Source organism: Scomber japonicus, chromosome 3 (genome assembly GCF_027409825.1).
Source record: "Scomber japonicus isolate fScoJap1 chromosome 3, fScoJap1.pri, whole genome shotgun sequence".
Taxonomy (NCBI): domain Eukaryota; kingdom Metazoa; phylum Chordata; class Actinopteri; order Scombriformes; family Scombridae; genus Scomber; species Scomber japonicus.
Genome location: NC_070580.1, coordinates 3935736 through 3954318, shown reverse-complemented (window position 1 = coordinate 3954318; position 18583 = coordinate 3935736). Strand labels below are relative to the sequence as shown.

Sequence of the window (18583 nt, the reverse complement as noted above, 5' to 3'; positions counted from 1 at the left end):
GAGCTGGCATGAACTCTACAAGTTGCAAAACCTGACGCATGTTATCCCAGCATGATCTGACAATGTTCCACGCGGCTTCATGCAATGTCACTGAATGATTGGCTTTCTCAGTTTCAAGTGCCACCATAAAGGTTTAATGGGGTTGATGTCAGGTGACCGTGGAGGAAAGTCCATGACAGTCAGGACTCCTTGGACTTCTTTGGTCTTCAAGAAGTTGTTGCAAACCTTTGAGGTGTGTTTGAGGTTATCATCCTCCACAAACATGCAAACCAGAGGGTGTGGCATGTCTCTGAAGAATGGTGTGATACTTCTCCTTGGTCAGGGTGTAGTCAGTACTACTAGAGGGCTATACTGTATATGGTGGTATTTATTAGCCCACCACTAGTGTTTGGCCTTATTTTCCTTCCTGAGAAGTGGTTTAGAAAAGACTACTCTTCCTCTAACACTTCTACAACACAACGTTCTTTTGACAGTACTTTTGCTGTTTGGAGTCTTGTGTTCTTTATACTAGAACAATGCACCCATTGGGCACTGCAGCATGTTTACTTGCCAAAAGACACACGCTCATAGATTAAAGCAGTGAGAAGAATGTATATTTGTATATGAAGGTCAGAGTAAGTATGTGTCCCATACACACTTGTGCCCTGGAGTTGCTGTGTTATTAGATAGAAAATTATTTAGATAAGTAGGTATTTTATTAGCATGGTAATGCTATCAGGTAGGTTAGAAGGTGAAGCAGCAATATGTTTATGTTTATTTGTACATTCATTGAAATATACACATAGGCATGAAAGGGTTAATCCAAAAGTATGAGCACCTGTAGCCTCAGGCGGCTCCGATGACCTCTGCTGTCTCATTCTGTGGCAATTGTCCTCACGGCGCACTGCTGAAAAGTCAAGACAGTATTTTAAAATGAGATAATGCATGATGACACACCACTGGTTTACTAAGTCAATATATAGGCCTATTAATAATGGGATTTCTTAAAAATGTTTATATAGGCTATGACACACAGACTAAATTGTAATATAGTGGACACAATACAATGCATGAAAAGGTTAGGCTTTACATGCATAATCACATAGTGAAGTATGATCTAGTTGCTAATGAAAACAGTCAAAACAAAAATCTAAGTAATAATTTCTATATCTTGGTCAGGTTGGGTAATGATAGAGGAAAATGTGAATACTCATTACCTCAGAAAAATGTAATATTTCATGCAAGTATTGTCTGAAAAAATATATTTTCCCTTGTTTTAACCGGTGTTACACCAAAATCTGTGACCGTCAGAAATGGTGACCTGTGTTGCTGGCTCTCTGCTGAAGAAGTTGTTATAAACCTGAACTTCACCTTAACCTCAGTGGAGACCTCACATCCCTCCCTAATCTAATAGACAGCTGAAAAGGAAATGTGTTGATTGTTTGCAGCGCGTTTGATGAGCTGCATTTGTCTTTGTTTTTTGCAGCACATTTTTTCATTTGCACCACGTTCCTCTTTTTGTACCTCGTTTTGACTTGTGTTTCAGTTTGTTTTGTTTTTTTTAAAGTATGTTTTTTCTGGGCTTTTTATGCCTTTAATGTACAGGACAGTGGAGATAGACAGGAAACAGGAGGTAGAGAGAGGGGGAATGACAAGCAGGTCAACACATGGGGCGGGTGCTCTACTCGCTGAGCTATGCTCAACCCCTGTGTTTCAGTTTGTTAATTTGAATCGTTTCTGTTCTTGAAGCTGTTTTCCTTAACTGAGATGCAACTGATCCAGTTCCTACACTGCCTTCTTAGAAACCTCTCATGTAGCCATGATCTGACACTGAGAAAGTTCCTCTTTGTTAAAAATAATCAGGGGACTTCTGACATTTTCACTTAGTTCCTACTACCACAGTGTTACTTAGTATACAATGACCTGCTGGAAACTTGAGGCACAGTAATATTTATAGCAAGTGAACACTGGCTGTAAGTTGAGTTATTCAAACAAGTCTCTGATGAGTAGATCACATCCACCTGAGTGTCATCTGAACACTTCATTGGAAAAGATATAAGTAAAGGAAAGTTGTTAAGTTGGTCAATGTCACAAATGTGCTTAAATGTGATTGCAGCCCTTAAATACTACTCTTTTACATTTCATAACTTATTGTTTTCTGATTCCTGAAACTTTCTGATTATTTCCAGGTTTATGTGAAAATATTAGAGATATTCAATGTGATTTTTGACCTCACTGTCTGTGTTTACAACATGGCTGATTGCCTGCTCAGTCCTATTGGACTCTTGTAAAACTGAAGCTACCAATACTGCCATGTCAGAAAGTCTCATTGATGAACTTTGCATGTGAAAATGATAAGAACAAACACTGACAAGAGCAAAAGCACAAACATGAAGAGAAATATGACAAACTCAATTATACATAAAAGTCAATGTTTGTGCTTTTGAGGGTGTTTTGTCACTAAAACCATGATCACAAGATCCAGGTTGCACAAAATGATCGTTTAATTCATTTGAAAAGTGTGTTCAACAACACAATCAATGAACCGCATATCACACTGTATTGCACTACAGAGAAGACACACAATCAAACACAAGTATTGTACACTGTTTGAACCTGGACATCTGGACAGTTAAAGCATTTCCAAGTTTACAGATGTTTTAGTTTCTTGTTCTCTGAGGATCTCCGGAGGCTCACTTGGAGTGCGGGGCTCGACTCCAGCCGGCCCGCTCCCTCGTATGCAGCCTGAAGTGGGTGTTGAGGTGCGCTGACTGGTTGAAGCACTTCCCGCAGACGTGGCAGCGGAAGGGCTTCTCCCCTGTGTGGATGCGGTGGTGCCTCTTCAGCATGCTGACTGTGGTGAAGCTCTTTCGGCACACGGCGCAGCTGTACGGCTTCTCCTTGGTGTGCCAGCGCATGTGGACCTCCAGCTGGCAGGCGAAGCTGAAGCCCTTCCCGCACTCTTTACAGCTGTGCCACCTCTGGATGCTCTGGCTCGGGTGAGAGGGGCGAGATGGAGGCGGCTTGAGGGATCTTACATTCTTTAACTGCAGAACGTGCACGCTCTGTTTTCCGATTGAGCGAGGTAATCCTTTCACCGGAACACCTGCGAATCCTGATAGACCTGTTTTCGGAGTCCTGTGACTCTTTGCAGGGTCGCGGTGAGACTCGCTCTGAGCAGGCGGGCAGTTTGAATGGACAGTCAGAGAGCATGGTGAGCTGCTGGCTGGCTGCTGTTTGTCTGTGTCACTATCTGTCTTGATCTCCTGGAATGTTAGTGGAGGAGGAGAGACAGTTTCACTGCTGCACACTGTTAGGTCTGGTGGAGGTTGTGTCCTCTGCAGTGGCTCCACATGGCTACAGTTTCCTTCTGATGACTCGCTTCCTTCATGTGGACAATCTTCTTGGATGTCTCGGAGCTTGGGCTCTTCTTTAACTTGTGGCAGCAGCTCCACACTGCTCCTCCATTCAGACTCACAGGGCTGATCATCTTGTTGGAGCTGGACAGAGTGGGACTCTGAAAAGATACACCCATCACAGTCACACTTAGTGCATTCAAATAAATAAGTATAATTGTGTCTCTCTAGGGATGTCTCAGTCTGACCTGTAAGATACTTTTTATTTTTCAAAAACACCAGTTTGACTCTGTTCTCTCAGTGTCTCAACCAAACTTTAATCAAAAATCTGCAGATTTAATCTTGCTTTGCTTGACAGGTGAAACAACTTGAGCCCTTCAATGAATTGACAGCTTCAACTGCTAAATGTATGCATATATCTTTTACCTGTGCAATCGGCAACTATTTTTTGCTATAAAATAATCACTTTAGTCATTTTTTTAGCAGAAAAGCCAAATATTCGCAATTGAAGTTTCAAATTTGAGCATCTCTTTCATACCTGACAGTAAAATGAATATTTTTGTTTTGAACTGCTGATCAAATGAAATATACTTGAAGACGTCATCATTGGATTCTAAGAAAAGATACATTTTGACTTTTAACATTTTATTTACAAAATGATTAATTAAACGAATAATCTGCAGATGATAATGAAAATAATCATTAGTTGCGGCCGTTATTCCAATACTGTGTTTGTGACTGTCTTCAACTGCTAGTGAAGATGTACATGATGACACATGTGATTGAACTCATTTGAACTCTGGATTGCAGCTTTCCCTATCTAATAGTTTCCAAGTCTTTTCTTTTACATTTCTACTTCCAATGATTTCATTACAACACTCATTTCCTCAGGTACAACCTACTGTAACTTTGACCTGTGTGATGTGACATTCCTGTGACTGATACGTACAGTATTAATCCCATAAACTAGCCTACAAGGGAAACGTGTTTTTCTCCTTTCAGGAATATGTTGCTAGACCACTTATGTTGGAAAGAAATGTGTGTGCTATCACACAATTATCTGATTAACCATAACATAAATTAAAATATCTTTGTAGATGTAGCTTTATAAAACCTTACAATGAAAGAGAGCTCTATCCTTACAGAGCAACACTATGATAAAATGTCTCTAGATTTATTCTTACACAGCATTATTATCATAATATACTTTTGGGGTTCTGTAATCTGAATAAATGCTATCATAAGCAATTATCCCTCGTCAATGTATTCAGTCCATTATCAGTCAAATATTATATTGACAGGAACAGAAGCACATTAACTGCAATAGAGCAGTTAATATGAACTAAATAAAAATCACAGCTGCTAAAACTGATTACATGATTGAAATTATTTGATATTAATATTTAATATTCAAAGAAAACCACAATTTTCTAAATATAGCCTACATGTTTTTTAAAAGGACATGTGCACAATTTTTCAAGTTAGTTGTTTCAAGTTCAATTGGGTGATCGAATGAGCACTGAAAGCAGTTTTTCTTGCTGTAATGATTCCTCCTGTTCATACTGACCATTAGAAGATCCCTTCATAATGCACTTACAATGGAAGTGATGGAGGACTAAATCCACAGTCCTCCTTCTGTGTAAACATGGATTTAAAAGTTGATCTTAAGCTAATATGAAGCTTCAAATCTTCATCGTCTATGTTTCAATGTTGCAGTGTTTTTAGTAGCAAAGTCTTTTTGTTACTATACTTCCACCACAGCTCAACAGGAAACACTAAGAGGGAATTTGATGCTAAAAAGACTGTAAATGTGTCAGATATCACTTGATATGACTAACTCACACTGATGAAGCTCAATAGAAGCTGATCATCTACTTTTAAATGACTGTGTGGACACACTGTGGATTTAGTCCTCCATCACTTCCATTCCACACCTGACCGCTGCTTTAACACACATTTGAAGAACTGTGAGTCTATCCATTAAGTATTTAAACTCCACTTTAATGTTGAGACTGTTCAAATTGCTCTTACTTATTAGTTATCTCAGTTATCTTGTTTCAGAAGTGTTTGATAGTACCTTTACATAGAGGTAACAGTCATTCTAGCCACCAGCATTAAAAGATATTAAACATGCTGCCTGACAGCAGAGCACACACTGACCGCTGCAGCTCCTTCTCACCTGGCTGCAGCAGCAGTCGTTGGACGGCTACGTTCAGGAGCCGTTTGAGTCTCTCGTTCTCCTCTCTGGAGCGCAGGATTTCGCTTTGATACTCGGCCACCGTATCTTTAACAGCTCGGAAAATCTCCTCGGCGGCCGCTGTCAGCCTGTCGTTGAGAAACACGTTTAACAGCTCCAGTTTGGTCATATTTTCTGCTGCAGTCTCCAGAGGCGGAACGTCCTTCTGTTTACATCTACTGCTCCGGAAGCACAAGCATGCCGGCTCGAGTGTTCTGTCAGTGTTTATGGACACTGCTGGTTTGTGGCGCCATCTGCTGGTCAGGAGAGTACACTGCACCACAACCTGCCCGCCATGGAGAGAATTATATGGACTAAATTTGACCAATTTTTACATTTCTGAGCTGTAAAAAAACACCATATACACATCTCTTTTTTGTGCATACAAATTTGACACATTTATGAAAAAAAACATGATTCTTCATATAAATATAGTAAGATTGTGAATGTTTTTTCTACATAAATGAACAGACTATCTGCTCTCTGATAGCTTTATTATGAATTAATCAAACATTTATGATTGACTGATTAGGTATTAGGTATTTATGAATGTAAAATAGATTTGTGGTTCAGAGGTTTGATATAGAGAATATATTATGAGTCAGAATACTTTCTCTTCCTCCTCAGACTCGTGTTTTGCTTCTAGAGGATACTCCAGTTGGATGTTGTTCTCTTCTCTGCAGAATGATGTATGTACACAGTTTGTTTTCACATTCATCTGCTGAAGGAGGAAATTTCCTCTGTGCTTATCAAAATCTCAGTTAAAGGTGTGTACCTATGAGCAGGTAGGTAGTTTGGAGCCAATCATGGTCCAGTATTCAATTTACACAAGTGTGATGTTGAAACTTGAAGCTTCCAGTACACAAACACTGAGAATGAAGTTTACAGTGAAGTAGAAGATAGCCAGTGTTCAACAGTTCAACATTTTAAATACATAGTCAGAGATTCTAGATTTTGTTTTAAAGGCAGATAGAGTAGATGTAGTAGGATTTGAATGAGATAATTCAACTTTTTTTGTGGAAAAATCATATACACAAATGATTATTCAAAGTTTTTCATATGCCTAGAGCCATGTCTGTGACAAAAATACACTATTCTTCTTCAGAACTGGTTTAAATACAATATATCTTTGGTGGCAATGACTTGCTATGGAAATGAGATACTATATGGTGTCAACTTATACATGCATGTCTACAGGATCAATATCATGTGTAAGGAGACATGTGGTCAGTAATGACTTCTTGGCACAGGCCACTTTAAGAGCTCCTGTATATGCTTGATATTATACTTGAATTAGTTTTATTGTATTTCTCCTCAGAATGAATTACAGTAACACAGTAGAGACACTTGCAGTTTTGCATGGCGTAATACTTACCAGAAGAAAATTCATTCACATTAATGTAACATACAACCCAGTATTATAATATCTGGAAATACATCACTGTACATGATGAGGACTTTTACCCTTAATTCTAATACTACTTTTTGTGTAGTGTTTTCACTCTGTGGTGGTGACTGCATCACTTCCTGGTCTTCATTGGAAGTCATGTGTATCCTGCAGCATTATGGAATACACCTAGTGCCATTTATTATGTATTGTGTTGTTGCAGTAGTCCTATGAAATAAACCATAATAGAAATCTGTATATGTGTTTCTATAATCATATTCAAATGCATTCATGAAGAAAGGCTGCAACAGTGGAATAACCTGCAGATAAATATATTGATGGTGAGCATTTCAACTTTATCATCATTAATACTATGGAAGGAAGACATGGAGATCATTAACAATAACATCTACAATTTAATTTTCAAACTTGTTGTATTATTCAAGTATAGAGTGTGGACCCTCTGATGATGTGACAACAACACACAAAATGATCTCGAAGGCTTTTTTCACATAGAGCAGGTCTAGACTGTACTCTTTCATTTAATATTAATGAACAGTACTGTTCAACTAAGGACAGCAGCAGATTCAAATGCATTTCTTGGACCAGTAAGCACGAAGGAAACAAGTGAACTCAATTTGGTAGTGAAAGCAGTACCAGTACCATCGACTTGTTGGGTGTTTGAAATAGTGGAGGTTAAGAATTCTTTAGTTCCAGTCTTACAGAAACTGCAGCAACAGAACAGCCTCAATGGACAAAAATGTGTAGCACCTATACAAAAGTACAACATTTTAAAATATGTTAATTTTTGTGCATTTTGGGCCACTTTAGGAAAAGTCATCACATTTCAGAGTAAAAGACATTTGGGATGTTTTTACAGCTGTCAAATGTAAAAACTGGTCAAATTTGACCCAAACAGTATGTAAAGGTTAATATTACATTTTGGCTATGCCTACAAAGAACAGACCTATCTGTGTGCTTTCTACAGTAAGAGTATCATTTAATATCTCACATACACACACCTAGTTGCCAATGTAAATGCATCAAGCTAAAAGCTCATTTTAGAGGTTGTAGTTGTATTATATGAACAGGTTGATACAGCTTTACCTCAGTAATCATCTTTTTTGTAAGGCATAGAATAAACACACAGACCTGTATTAAGAATTATCAATTAAAAGCATTTTTTATTTACACAGTCATTTACACAAGTCACTTTAAACAGTACTCTTGTTGAAAAGGGTCAGGACAGAGCAAACTAGTTCTTCTTTCCTCAGATCACATTGATAAACCAATGCCAACATAAAAAGGGAAAAAACAGCTAAAGACAGCATTGTTGAAATAAAATACAGTGTTGTGTCGATCATATAAAGAACATAGAAAGATCAGAAACAGTCCCTGAGGTGTTCATTAACAAAGACCAGAGAGGTTATCCCACACTAGTTGTTTCAAAGTATGGATGCTGAGTAAAAGAACTGTTCAAACTAACTAATGCATTTCACACATTATAAAAAAGGACAGTCACAGGCAGAAGGTGCACTCATTAAGATCTGAGTGGAAAATCAATAGAACATAGAACTGATGGATAAACTAACATCAACATGATGACTGCTGAGATTTGGAAAATATATTTTTACTTCCTCTGAGGTTTTAAAGTTTGCTGCTCACCATGAAAGTGAAATTCATACATTTAAATGTCATAATCTGGAAATCAACTGAACAATCATAAAAACAAAAACAAGTGAGGGGGGGCAGGCTACTGTTAATGCAACAGAATTAACCATTGCTATATTCAGCTTGCTCTTCCCGGTGCATACACAGTATACAGAAATGACTTCTCTCTAAAACACATTCATCATTTTAACCCTCAACATCTTCCAGGAGTTCCTGACCAACTGACAATGGTCTAAACTACACCTGTAAGCACCACAGCTGCTTTCATAAAATTATCATAAAACATGATGAAGCTCTGTAGAAATAACACAAGGTCTTTAAAATGATCATAAGAGCAGAAAATGAAGAACTGGATAAGAGAAGATGTATAAAATGTAAAGAACAACAAATATGACCCTAATGTTTAAAATAAGTTGGACTTTTAAGAAAAATGTCTTTAAAAAAAACAAAAAACGCTCCATGGTAAATAGTGGGTGATGGTCTTCAAACGCACTATCACAAGACAAGGTTGTGAGAGGTTGGAGGCGGGGTGATGATGGAGCCCTCAGCTGTCAATCATCTCTGACAACTCCTGCAGTAAGTCATCCTCTCCGATGCCGGGGTCCACGTCGTCCTCCATGTGGTCGTCCGTAAACTCGTTGATCAGCTCTTCGAAGTCGTCCACGGCTGAGGTGGAGGTGGCGCTGGAGGCGGAGGTGGTGCGCGGCTGGGCCACACTCGGTCTCCGTGGCTTATGCTGAGTGGGACTCTTCATGATTGGGCTAAAACACACAGAGAAGCTGGTTAATACTGATGTAATGCAAAGCAGCCGACACCTTATCAGTTCACACTTAGCCTGTCTTATCTTTAAATTCCAAGTATACGTTTGAAGCTCTGTGTGGACTCTTACCTTTGGGGGACTGTACAGGTCTCTGTGGCAGCAGCAGTGCTGGCCGGCCTGGTTTCTTGGCTTGGACTCTGTTTGAAGACAGGGACAGTCTGCAGATCTTCTCTCAGAGGGCTGGAGCTGGAGCCTGTCTCCAGCAGGGTGCTGGGACTATGAGGAACAGCTGAGCTCAGCTGAGCCTCTGTGCTGGAGGATGGGAACACCTGACAATACAACAAAAATCACTCAGAGTCACTAACAGGACGAGGCCACTCACACCATAAGATATGCATGAAAACATACAAACTTTGTTTGTCAGTATTCCAACCTACCTGTCTGTCTCTGCATGCTGCATCCTGCAGTGGCTCCTCCAGCACAGTGGAGGTGCTGTTCAGAGGTTTGACAGCAGCTACAGCAGACCGCTCTACTCCTCTCCTCTTCGGGCCCGGCTTCACCTGCACTGCAGGCTTCATCACAGACGGCTTCACATTCAGTTTGGGCCTCACTGAAAAAGGCAACGACGTCCTAATTATATATCATGACATAAAATGCTGCTTCATCTTCATGTTATTTGTTACACCTTACACACATGCACTCGTGTAAGAATCCTGTTTTAAGCTTAGTTAAGCCAACACAAAGCCAAATGATGGGGTTAGTCTAAAACCTGTACTCTGATAGAGGAAAACTGTAGCTGTCATTTACAAGACATTCATTAGGAGACTGCAGAGAGCTGACCAGACACATGGAGGTACCTTTGGTGTCTGCACTGTGTTCTGGGGACTTCTTCCGATTAGTGTTGAGTATTTTCTCAGCAGTGGGACCCTGAGGAGCTGCTCTGGTCGGCCTGGCTGCTGATGGAGCAGTGGAGCTCACTGTGTTTCTTTCTGGGACCTCTCTGGAGCTGCTGGGGCTCTGTGAGCAGGACTGGCTCTCACCCTGCTGTACAGGTACAGCAGCAGTGCTGTTCAGAGGTGACGCAGCCTTGGATTTGAAGGGGATCTGTTTACGAACGGGGACTTTTTGGGCGGAGGGGGTAGAGTCAGGGACCACAGTGGTTGAGGAGGGTGATGAAGAGCCTGGTGGTGTGAGGGTGACTCTAGCAGGAACCTTCCTCTTCAGGGTGCTGCCTGTTGTTGGTTTTTGTGACGGCACTGCTTCAGAGTCAGCTTTGTCCTTGCTGCTGGAAGAAGCCTGCTCCTCCATCTCCTGCCTGCGGAGGCGTTTCTCCCGCATGATCTCCTCAAAGCTCTTTACCTTGACACTGTTGGTGGCAGACATGGTCTAAAAGACACAAGGAGATACATTTACCATCACCTACAGTCAGCAGAATAACAAGCAGCCACAGTTAATGATGCAGTATCTTACAATACATACCTGTGGAGCAGCAGCAGGAGTCTTCAGTGGCTTCTCCGTCACTTCATCACTATTCTCAGATGTGGTGATGCCTGCTGAGTTTGGCAGAAAATAATTATTAAAAACTCTAAACCATGGTACAGAAGATGAGGATCAGCAAAGTGAATGATTTATCTGACAGAGAGAACTAAAAATCATGCATGCATGTAATACACATGTCAGTGAGGAAATGTGAGGCATCTTACTTTGAGAAGCTGCTTTCTTGGCGCGCAGTAGGCGAGGCTTCTTAGCACTGTTCTCCTCAGTTTTCGGGCACTTCTTGTTTTCAGTGTCCTGAGACTGCTGGACTTGAATCCTGGCTGCCTTCTCTCTGCGGATCTCCTCCAGGGTCTTCACCCTGATCTCCCCTGTGTTTGGAGCCTCAGGCCCGGGTTCAGCTGGGTCAGGCTCTCCCTGGATCTTGCCTGGAGCTTTCTCAGCAGCATGCCTGGTCTTCTTAGCGCTGGGGTTGTGCTCCTGCTCCTCCTTTTTCTTCTTGGCATGGAGGATCTCAGAGAAGGTTTTTATGTGGCCGATGGAGTCGTCTTTGACGGTGATGGCTCGTTTTACACCCTTTGTGGTTTTAGTGTTAACGATGATTTCAGCTGTGGCTGAAGGACCGTCTTTCTGGCTCTGAGACTGAGCTGCTTTCTCTTGTCTGATCTCCTCCAGAGTTTTGATGCGGATCTGCTCAGCAGCTTTCTCTGGGCCTGTATTGGTATCAGCTGCTGGACAGCAATTAACAATGTTTTAAATCGATGTGATGAGTCATATATTTTCAGAAAGAAGGTAGAGTCTTTTACGGTTTAGATGTCTTACCTGCTTCAGTGAGTCCAACATGACCAGCATGCAATCCAAGTCTTTCTTTAACAGGCTTTAAAACTGAAGAAGCAGGAGAAAGAACAGTTTAGACGCATATAAAACATTCCATACAGACATGATGATGAACATCTATTACCAGCATGATTTTCATGTTTCATAGTACTCACATTTCTGAGGATGCTCTTCTTCATCCACACCTCGGCCCAGACGTTCAGCTAGACTCCTTTTCAGTCCTTCTCTTTTCACATCTACAGAAAGGATGAGACATGAGCTTCCAATCTATCCCACTGAGATTATTACTATTTAAAATCATAGTTATCATTTTAAATACAGAAGTGATGCATTTTAAAATCTGTTGAGCTCCAGTGAATTTCGTGTTGTAACAAAAGTGAAAATGTACCTGTGATGGGCACCTTCCTTCCGAGCCTTTCAGCCACACTGCCTCTAGGTCTCCCAGGTTCTTCAAAAACAAGCAGGGCTACATTAAAAAAGAAAAGGAACAATGTGCTGGTTGAGAACAGGATAATGTTCTCTATTTAATCTGAAACTTAAAATGAACATTTATTTGTTTTATTTTGTAGACCAAGTCATGTAAGATGCTGCTTCAAAGCCGGTATATAATATAATGTTTAAGTATCTCTGTGCATTACGTTTAATCCACATTGATCACATTCATCAAGTAACACAATTCCTTAAAATCTAATTCTAGAAGATATAACAACAAATTAGTAATAGAGTAGAATGTGTGAGGATGATAAATCTGGATATTCAGTGCCCTGAAATTCTGATCAAGGATTTCAGATTGTTACCATCTCTGGCTTCATAAAGGGCCGGTCTGAAAAATGACTGGATGTTTTCTTTCTCTCCATTGGCAGAGGTGTCAGCGCTCTGAATGGGATAACCGGCTCTCTTCATGCTGGCCTTCAGGGCCTTCCTCAGCCGGATCTCCTCCAAGGTGCTCACTCCAAAGTTCAGCGATTCATCTGTGGAGACACAACATGGACACAGTCAGTCTATGTTTGTCCCTCTGGACTGCACAGTCACAAATGATGTCATAATTATTACTTTTGTCTCTGGCTCCCGTCTCACCTGATTTGGGGAGCTTTCTAGGAGAAGTGCCGACCTTGCCCTCCTCTCCCTCCTCTGAGAACTGATCTGGAAGCATAAAGATACAGAAAAGTCCTGTGTCAACATGAGGCAGAAATAGTCAAACAATACAAAATACAAAAAAGGCAACAAATTATCACATCAAATCCAGCTCACCATCTTCGTCCTCGTCATCGTCAGCTGGATTAATCACCACTGGTGGGTGGGTGGGGCTCGGCACAGGCTCCTGACCCTCTGTCTTGATGACTCCTCTGAGCTGAGGGTTAGCTGCAGTGGGGAGAGGGGCAGGTGGTGCAGGAGCTGGTTCCTCGCACGGCTGCTCCTCGTTCTTGCTTTGACCTGGCAGGATGACGGTGATTATCATTGTGTGGTCTTAAAATCTCTACATTTCAATCAGAGTTTTAGGTTACACAAAGTTTACTCACTTTTATCAGGTGGGACGTAGGCACCATCAATATAACGGGCCTTTTCATGGAAGAAGGCACAGTGTGGCTTTTGGCAGCCAGCTGGATGGTTCTCCCAATAACAAGGGATCTCCTTTCTCTTTTTCTGTTTTAATGAGAGAGATGAACAACATGTAACAGAATCCATAGAGCAGATTTATATCAGACTTGACAGATTGAACATTTTAGATCTGGTGGGACAAATAGAGCTTGGCATGATCACACTGAACTCTAAAACACAGATGCAGCTAATACTAATAAACTACAGACATTCTTATTCTTATTTTGAGTAACAGCTGTTTATACAAGCGAGTGGGTGTTCCTCCCAACAGGTCCAGAGGAAGGAGTGGTGCTCCTGCCCCAGGTTTACAGGGAGACCTTCTCTACCCTTCGTTAATGGCCATTCAAGACACACGCAGCCTCGAATGGGCAAAGCATGAAGGAGATATTTCTATTTTTTAAAAATTAATTCTGTTTACTGTGATCTCCATGTGGCGAAACTTGCAGACGGTACGGAAGCAGCGCCCCTCCTGCCAGAGGTTGCAGACAGTCTCGTTTCCCATAGCTGCCTCACAGTGTCTGAATGGGCAGCTGTCTCCCTGCAAGGTAAAGGAAACACATGCACCGTTACTACACAGGTCCCACAGTTCCCCTCCTGTGTGAAATTTTAGATAGCGTTCTGGAATCAGACACATGTCTAGTGAGTGTAATCCTACCATGCTGGCTGTCCCCTTTACACACACACCTAGCCAGCAATGCCTGTTATGTAAAAGGGGCCACAGGAAGACCAGACTCTTGCTTCTAGTCTCTTCTCACTTTCAAACTAGTCATATGTGTATAATATGCATTATCTCTGTGGTGAAAGGTGACTTACTTTGGCGCAGGTGGAATAGTAAAAGAAGTAGCAGTCATCTCCATGGTTGGTCATAGTAAGGCCGGTATGCGTCTTTAGTGGCAGAGGTGATGAGGTTATGACCTTTAAACCCAGCAGCTGGTTGTCTTCAGGGCCAACAGAACTCTCCCTGACAGCACACAGCAACACATCAGACACCCTACTCCATTGCATCACTTCACTCAACACTTTATAACATGTCTGAACATGTGAAGCCAATACCAGGAAGTGTGTATAGTTTGTTTTGTTTTTTTTTTTCATACGAAATGATCATTTGAAAAAGGAAAGCATGACTTGCTCTAACTTGTACAGCTGGGATTCTTACTGGAATTAAGTACATCATCATCATCATCATCAACCAGGGTGTGTCTTATATCTGATGCAAATGATGAACAATTTCTCTGCTTTAAAAGCCAACACAAAATCTAATGTTCACACAATGATTCTATGAAATGAAACCAGTAGCTAGGCAGAGAAGGGTTGTGCTATTTTAAGGAAGCAATGTTGTTCACATGAAACAGATCTCGTGCAAATTCTCCACTCAAACACTGTGCTGTGGACAAAAGACTGTGTCCTCTGTGACCAAACGTCTGTTTGTTTAATGACACACAGCAAGAGACTGGAGAACTTAAAAATCACTAAGATAATATTCACACACTAAAAAAAAGGTTGTTGGAAATGTAAACAAAAATAAAAAAGGAAAACATGTAAGATGACCTGCTGACTGATGGGTGTTTTTAATGGAAATTATAATAGACTTCTAATTTTGATTAAAAAACGTATTAGGGTCTTAAGCTGATTAAAGATTAATTAAATGGTATTAAACTGTACTAACAAGACAATTATTCTTATTTTTAGCATTGTGCCACCTTTACCTGAGGTGGCTGAGAAGTTGTCTCCCTCTTGTGCAGACTGCTGGTGGGGTGTCTCCTTGGTGGTATGGAGTCCTGAAGGAACACTTGATCCGTGAGATAAGAGGAAAAGGGGGGTGGATCGCCCAGAGACACTTGTGTTCCTACGACATCCCTTCTCTGAGACGCCAGACTGCTAAACATTTCTGATGCTGGATGCAATTGAGTCCTTTTGGGGATTTCTTTTTTTTATTAATTGGTGTAACTAATGAAAGAAATGAATAGGGGGACATAAAGAGCCAGAAAAGAAAAAAAAGATCCAAAAATGCTTAAATTGATGTGGCAAAAAGGAGACAAACATGGACTGGTGGGTGAATGGGGGGAAAAAACATCTTCAGCTTCTTCTTGGGCTTGGTGGCATTTTGCACACTTGGTGCCATTTAGGTGATGGCAGCAGAAAAGATGGCCAGGTTACTCAAGCTTTTGGATATTTTCAGCTGTTGATTATCAATGCTGAAGAGAAAAAAAAAATCTTCTGCCCATGTATTCTCAATGGGGGGGGGGCCATGGGGGGGCCAAGCTATCCATATCCAGGGATCCCCACAAAGGGCCAATGCCAAGAAGATGGGTTTAAACCTACAAATCAATCAAAAACACTCCCCAGGGAACTGAAAAAGGGTTATTCAGAGACAGACAGTTGTGCACAAATATAATGAAGGGAGTTTGACATTTGCACACACAAGATACAGCAACATGAGACAAACATGCTCCTACTGTCACTACACTGCATTATCAACCCATGCTTATATAGTTCCACTATCTACTCCTGAATAAATGTTTGGGCATTCAGACCTGTTGATTTAATCTAGCTTGACACTGATGATCAGAAAAACAACTCTGGCTTCCATCTTAAGGAACAGGAAAAATGTCAACTACTCACAAAGTAACCACCTCACATTATGTGTTATGTAAATACTTCTACACTTTGTTGTTCATCTTAAATTATGGGCCAAATAACTGGTGCAACTAACGAACCACAACTGATGTTTTTTGGGAAATTACATACACCACAGGTCACCTTCAGCAATGGTTCAATACAAAAGGTAGGTGACAAGTTAAAAGGAAAAAACAACGTTGGGCCACCACATACCAGCTAATCAGCTTCAGTGCAACTTGGCATTGATTGTACAGTCTGAACTCTACTGGAGGGATCGACACCATTCTTCCAATAGATACTCCCTCATCTGGTGTTTTGATGATGGTGGTGGAGAGCAATGTCTAACATGTTGGTCCAAAATTTCACATAGGTGGAGACTGTGAAGGTCATAGCATCACATCACTTTCATACTCATCAAACCATTCAGTGAGCTCCTGTGCCCTATGGATGGGGGCACTGTCATCCTGGAAGAGACCGCCCCCATCAGGAGGACAAAGGTGGTCACTCACAACAACTTTGTGTTGATTTGCACTGACCGTTCCCTCTAAGGGGACCAGTGAACCCAAACCTAAATGTCCCCACAGCATGATCGATCCACTGGATCCCCTCACTATAAGGGTCAACCAATCAACCTTGTACAGCTGTCTCAGTGATCGCTGCACATGCAGTCAGAATATGGTGAAGGACGACTCATCTGACCATATCACTTTATTCCACATCTCTGTAGACCAGTCACCAGGGCCTATGGTTTTTGCACCATTGATGAGAGGTTTAGGCGTTGAAATCCTACTAGTGTCCTTCTCTATGTAATTATCTACGGACTGTTCTTGATGACAATCTGATCACGTCAATCATCAGAGGAATAGTTGCTATTCACATATCGCAGTAATGCACGAGCATCACGGTCATCAAATTTAATCTTTCGACCACAATTTACAACCCTATTTACTAATGTCTTTCCCATATATCTTAATGTCACTGCTCCTATTGAAACACGAGCCGATCGGGCAGTCTTTGTGACTAAAGTTCCTGCCGTCAATTATCTAACAATCAACCCGCTTTCACTGAGATCTTTTCCTCTTGCCATCTTGATACAAAATCAGAATCAACTGGGCCTGTTCAGTATTATCAAAAACGCCTCAGAGTATGATTGGATATTAGATGCTTATCTGCACTATACAGCGCACCTATGTTCTCCACTCATTTAATTCGTTTTTTCCTTTAATTTGCCACCTGTCTGTATGTATGGCGAAAGCTTAGAAACCAAGACAGTCAAGAAAACAATCACATACTTACTGTTGAGTAATAAAAAGTAGCCCAAAGCTAGCTGGAACGAACTATGAGCGATGAAGAAAAGACACTAACGTTACTATATAATGATCAACAAAGATTAGAATAATACCTTCATAAATAATATAGTGAATTTACATTATCAGTTAGCTCGACTAATAGCTATTATCAGAATATAAGTAAACTGATGTTATCATCTCAATGCTTTTCTCGTAAAGCCCATGCTAGAAAAGAGAGGCCTACTAAACCATGTAACGTTAGCTCAACGTTAAAGGAGCTTTACGAGACTGTTGTGTATTTTGTAATAACCGCGGTATTCGCTTTAATGCTACAATGTCACAGACAATGATGATGTAAACAAAGTATACGGCGTTAATTACCAGTTTCGGGTTTTAACGAGTTTTAAAAGCTGTAAAATGTAGTAAACACTCCCGTCCCGATTCGTTGCCTGCCGCACTCAGACTGAAGCAAAATGGCGGCAGCAGGATAAAAATACACGGAGAGTGACGATTCTTCTTCTTTGGTTTTATGGCCGGGAAATAAACTACCGCCATCTACTGTACCACTTTGTTACAACATGGTTCCCTTTCTCCAACACTTCAAATATGATTTCAAATTGAAACTGTGACATAAAAACATAAACACAACAAAAATAGACAGTTTCATGACAGCAGTGTGTACAATGACAACAACAACAAAAAAGACAACAGGGGCCTGTTTCAGAAAGCAGGTTTAGTGAAAACTCTGAGTTAGTTAACCCTAAAATGAGGGAAACTCTGGTTTTTCGGTTTCACAAAGCCAGTTCAGCTTAACTCTGAGTCAGTTACCCTGGCAACATACTCCGTGAACCTAACCTGCTCGCTGGCAGGTTCTCTTCAACTAACCCTGAGTTTCTCCTCCTTTTTAGTTGAAGCCCGCAGACTGAAGGAGCTGTCAGACATGGTGTGTCCTTTTCTTAAAGAGTCAGTTAATATTGAAGCACAAATACGAAGCACAAATCTCCGTCGGGATGATCAGACCCCGCTGGGATGTTTTATCATTCTCTGGTGATGTTCTGTTTGAGTGTTTCCATTTTTCTGTACAATCGATAATTTATCTGAACAATATTCTCAGCCCTCGTATCGTCTGTACGACACAACATGGACATGCTCTCAGTTCAGAATAAGTTCTCTGGTCAAGTTCATGTTTCCAAGGCAACCGTGTGTCGGGCTGTCACAAAAGCAAAATTTAAAGGTGATTGATAGCCAAGTGGTTACTGCTCATGCTTCATGGTGACAGTGTCGCTGGTTAGATACCAGTGAGGAACTTTTTCTCTCTCTCCATACCAGCTACTGTTAAATTAAGGTGAAAGTGCC

The 18583-nt window shown here is 41.0% G+C and overlaps 2 protein-coding genes and 1 non-coding gene across 7 annotated transcripts; all 3 read right to left on the bottom strand.

The window, feature by feature from the left end:
* Positions 1 to 2482: 2482 nt before the first annotated feature.
* LOC128356247 (zinc finger protein 235-like) lies at positions 2483 to 5701 on the bottom strand. Its single transcript, XM_053316732.1, has 2 exons — positions 5515 to 5701; positions 2483 to 3496 (listed from the first exon to the last, which is right to left on the bottom strand). The coding sequence occupies exons 1-2, from the start codon at positions 5699 to 5701 to the stop codon at positions 2673 to 2675; spliced, it is 1011 nt and encodes a 336-aa protein (XP_053172707.1). The 3' UTR covers positions 2483 to 2672.
* Positions 5702 to 8096: 2395 nt separating this feature from the next.
* zc3h11a (zinc finger CCCH-type containing 11A) lies at positions 8097 to 17695 on the bottom strand. 5 transcript variants are annotated; one of them, XM_053316728.1, is made up of 17 exons: positions 15026 to 17695; positions 14133 to 14280; positions 13738 to 13857; positions 13241 to 13364; positions 12972 to 13154; positions 12798 to 12863; positions 12518 to 12691; positions 12109 to 12186; positions 11876 to 11956; positions 11706 to 11768; positions 11093 to 11614; positions 10869 to 10942; positions 10356 to 10775; positions 10247 to 10325; positions 9827 to 9999; positions 9519 to 9718; positions 8097 to 9390 (listed from the first exon to the last, which is right to left on the bottom strand). In XM_053316728.1, exons 2-17 carry the CDS (start codon positions 14184 to 14186, stop codon positions 9174 to 9176), a joined length of 2628 nt encoding a protein of 875 aa, XP_053172703.1. In that variant the 5' UTR covers positions 14187 to 14280; positions 15026 to 17695; the 3' UTR covers positions 8097 to 9173. The 5 variants fall into 5 exon arrangements, with proteins under 5 accessions (XP_053172703.1, XP_053172700.1, XP_053172699.1 ...); XM_053316725.1 differs by having other exon boundaries at positions 10247 to 10775; positions 15026 to 15097; positions 17609 to 17685; XM_053316724.1 differs by having other exon boundaries at positions 10247 to 10775; positions 15026 to 17275; positions 17609 to 17660.
* LOC128356332 (small nucleolar RNA SNORA26) lies at positions 13573 to 13691 on the bottom strand. Its single transcript, XR_008321181.1, has one exon. It is a non-coding gene; the product is annotated as a small nucleolar RNA SNORA26 (small nucleolar RNA).
* Positions 17696 to 18583: the final 888 nt, after the last annotated feature.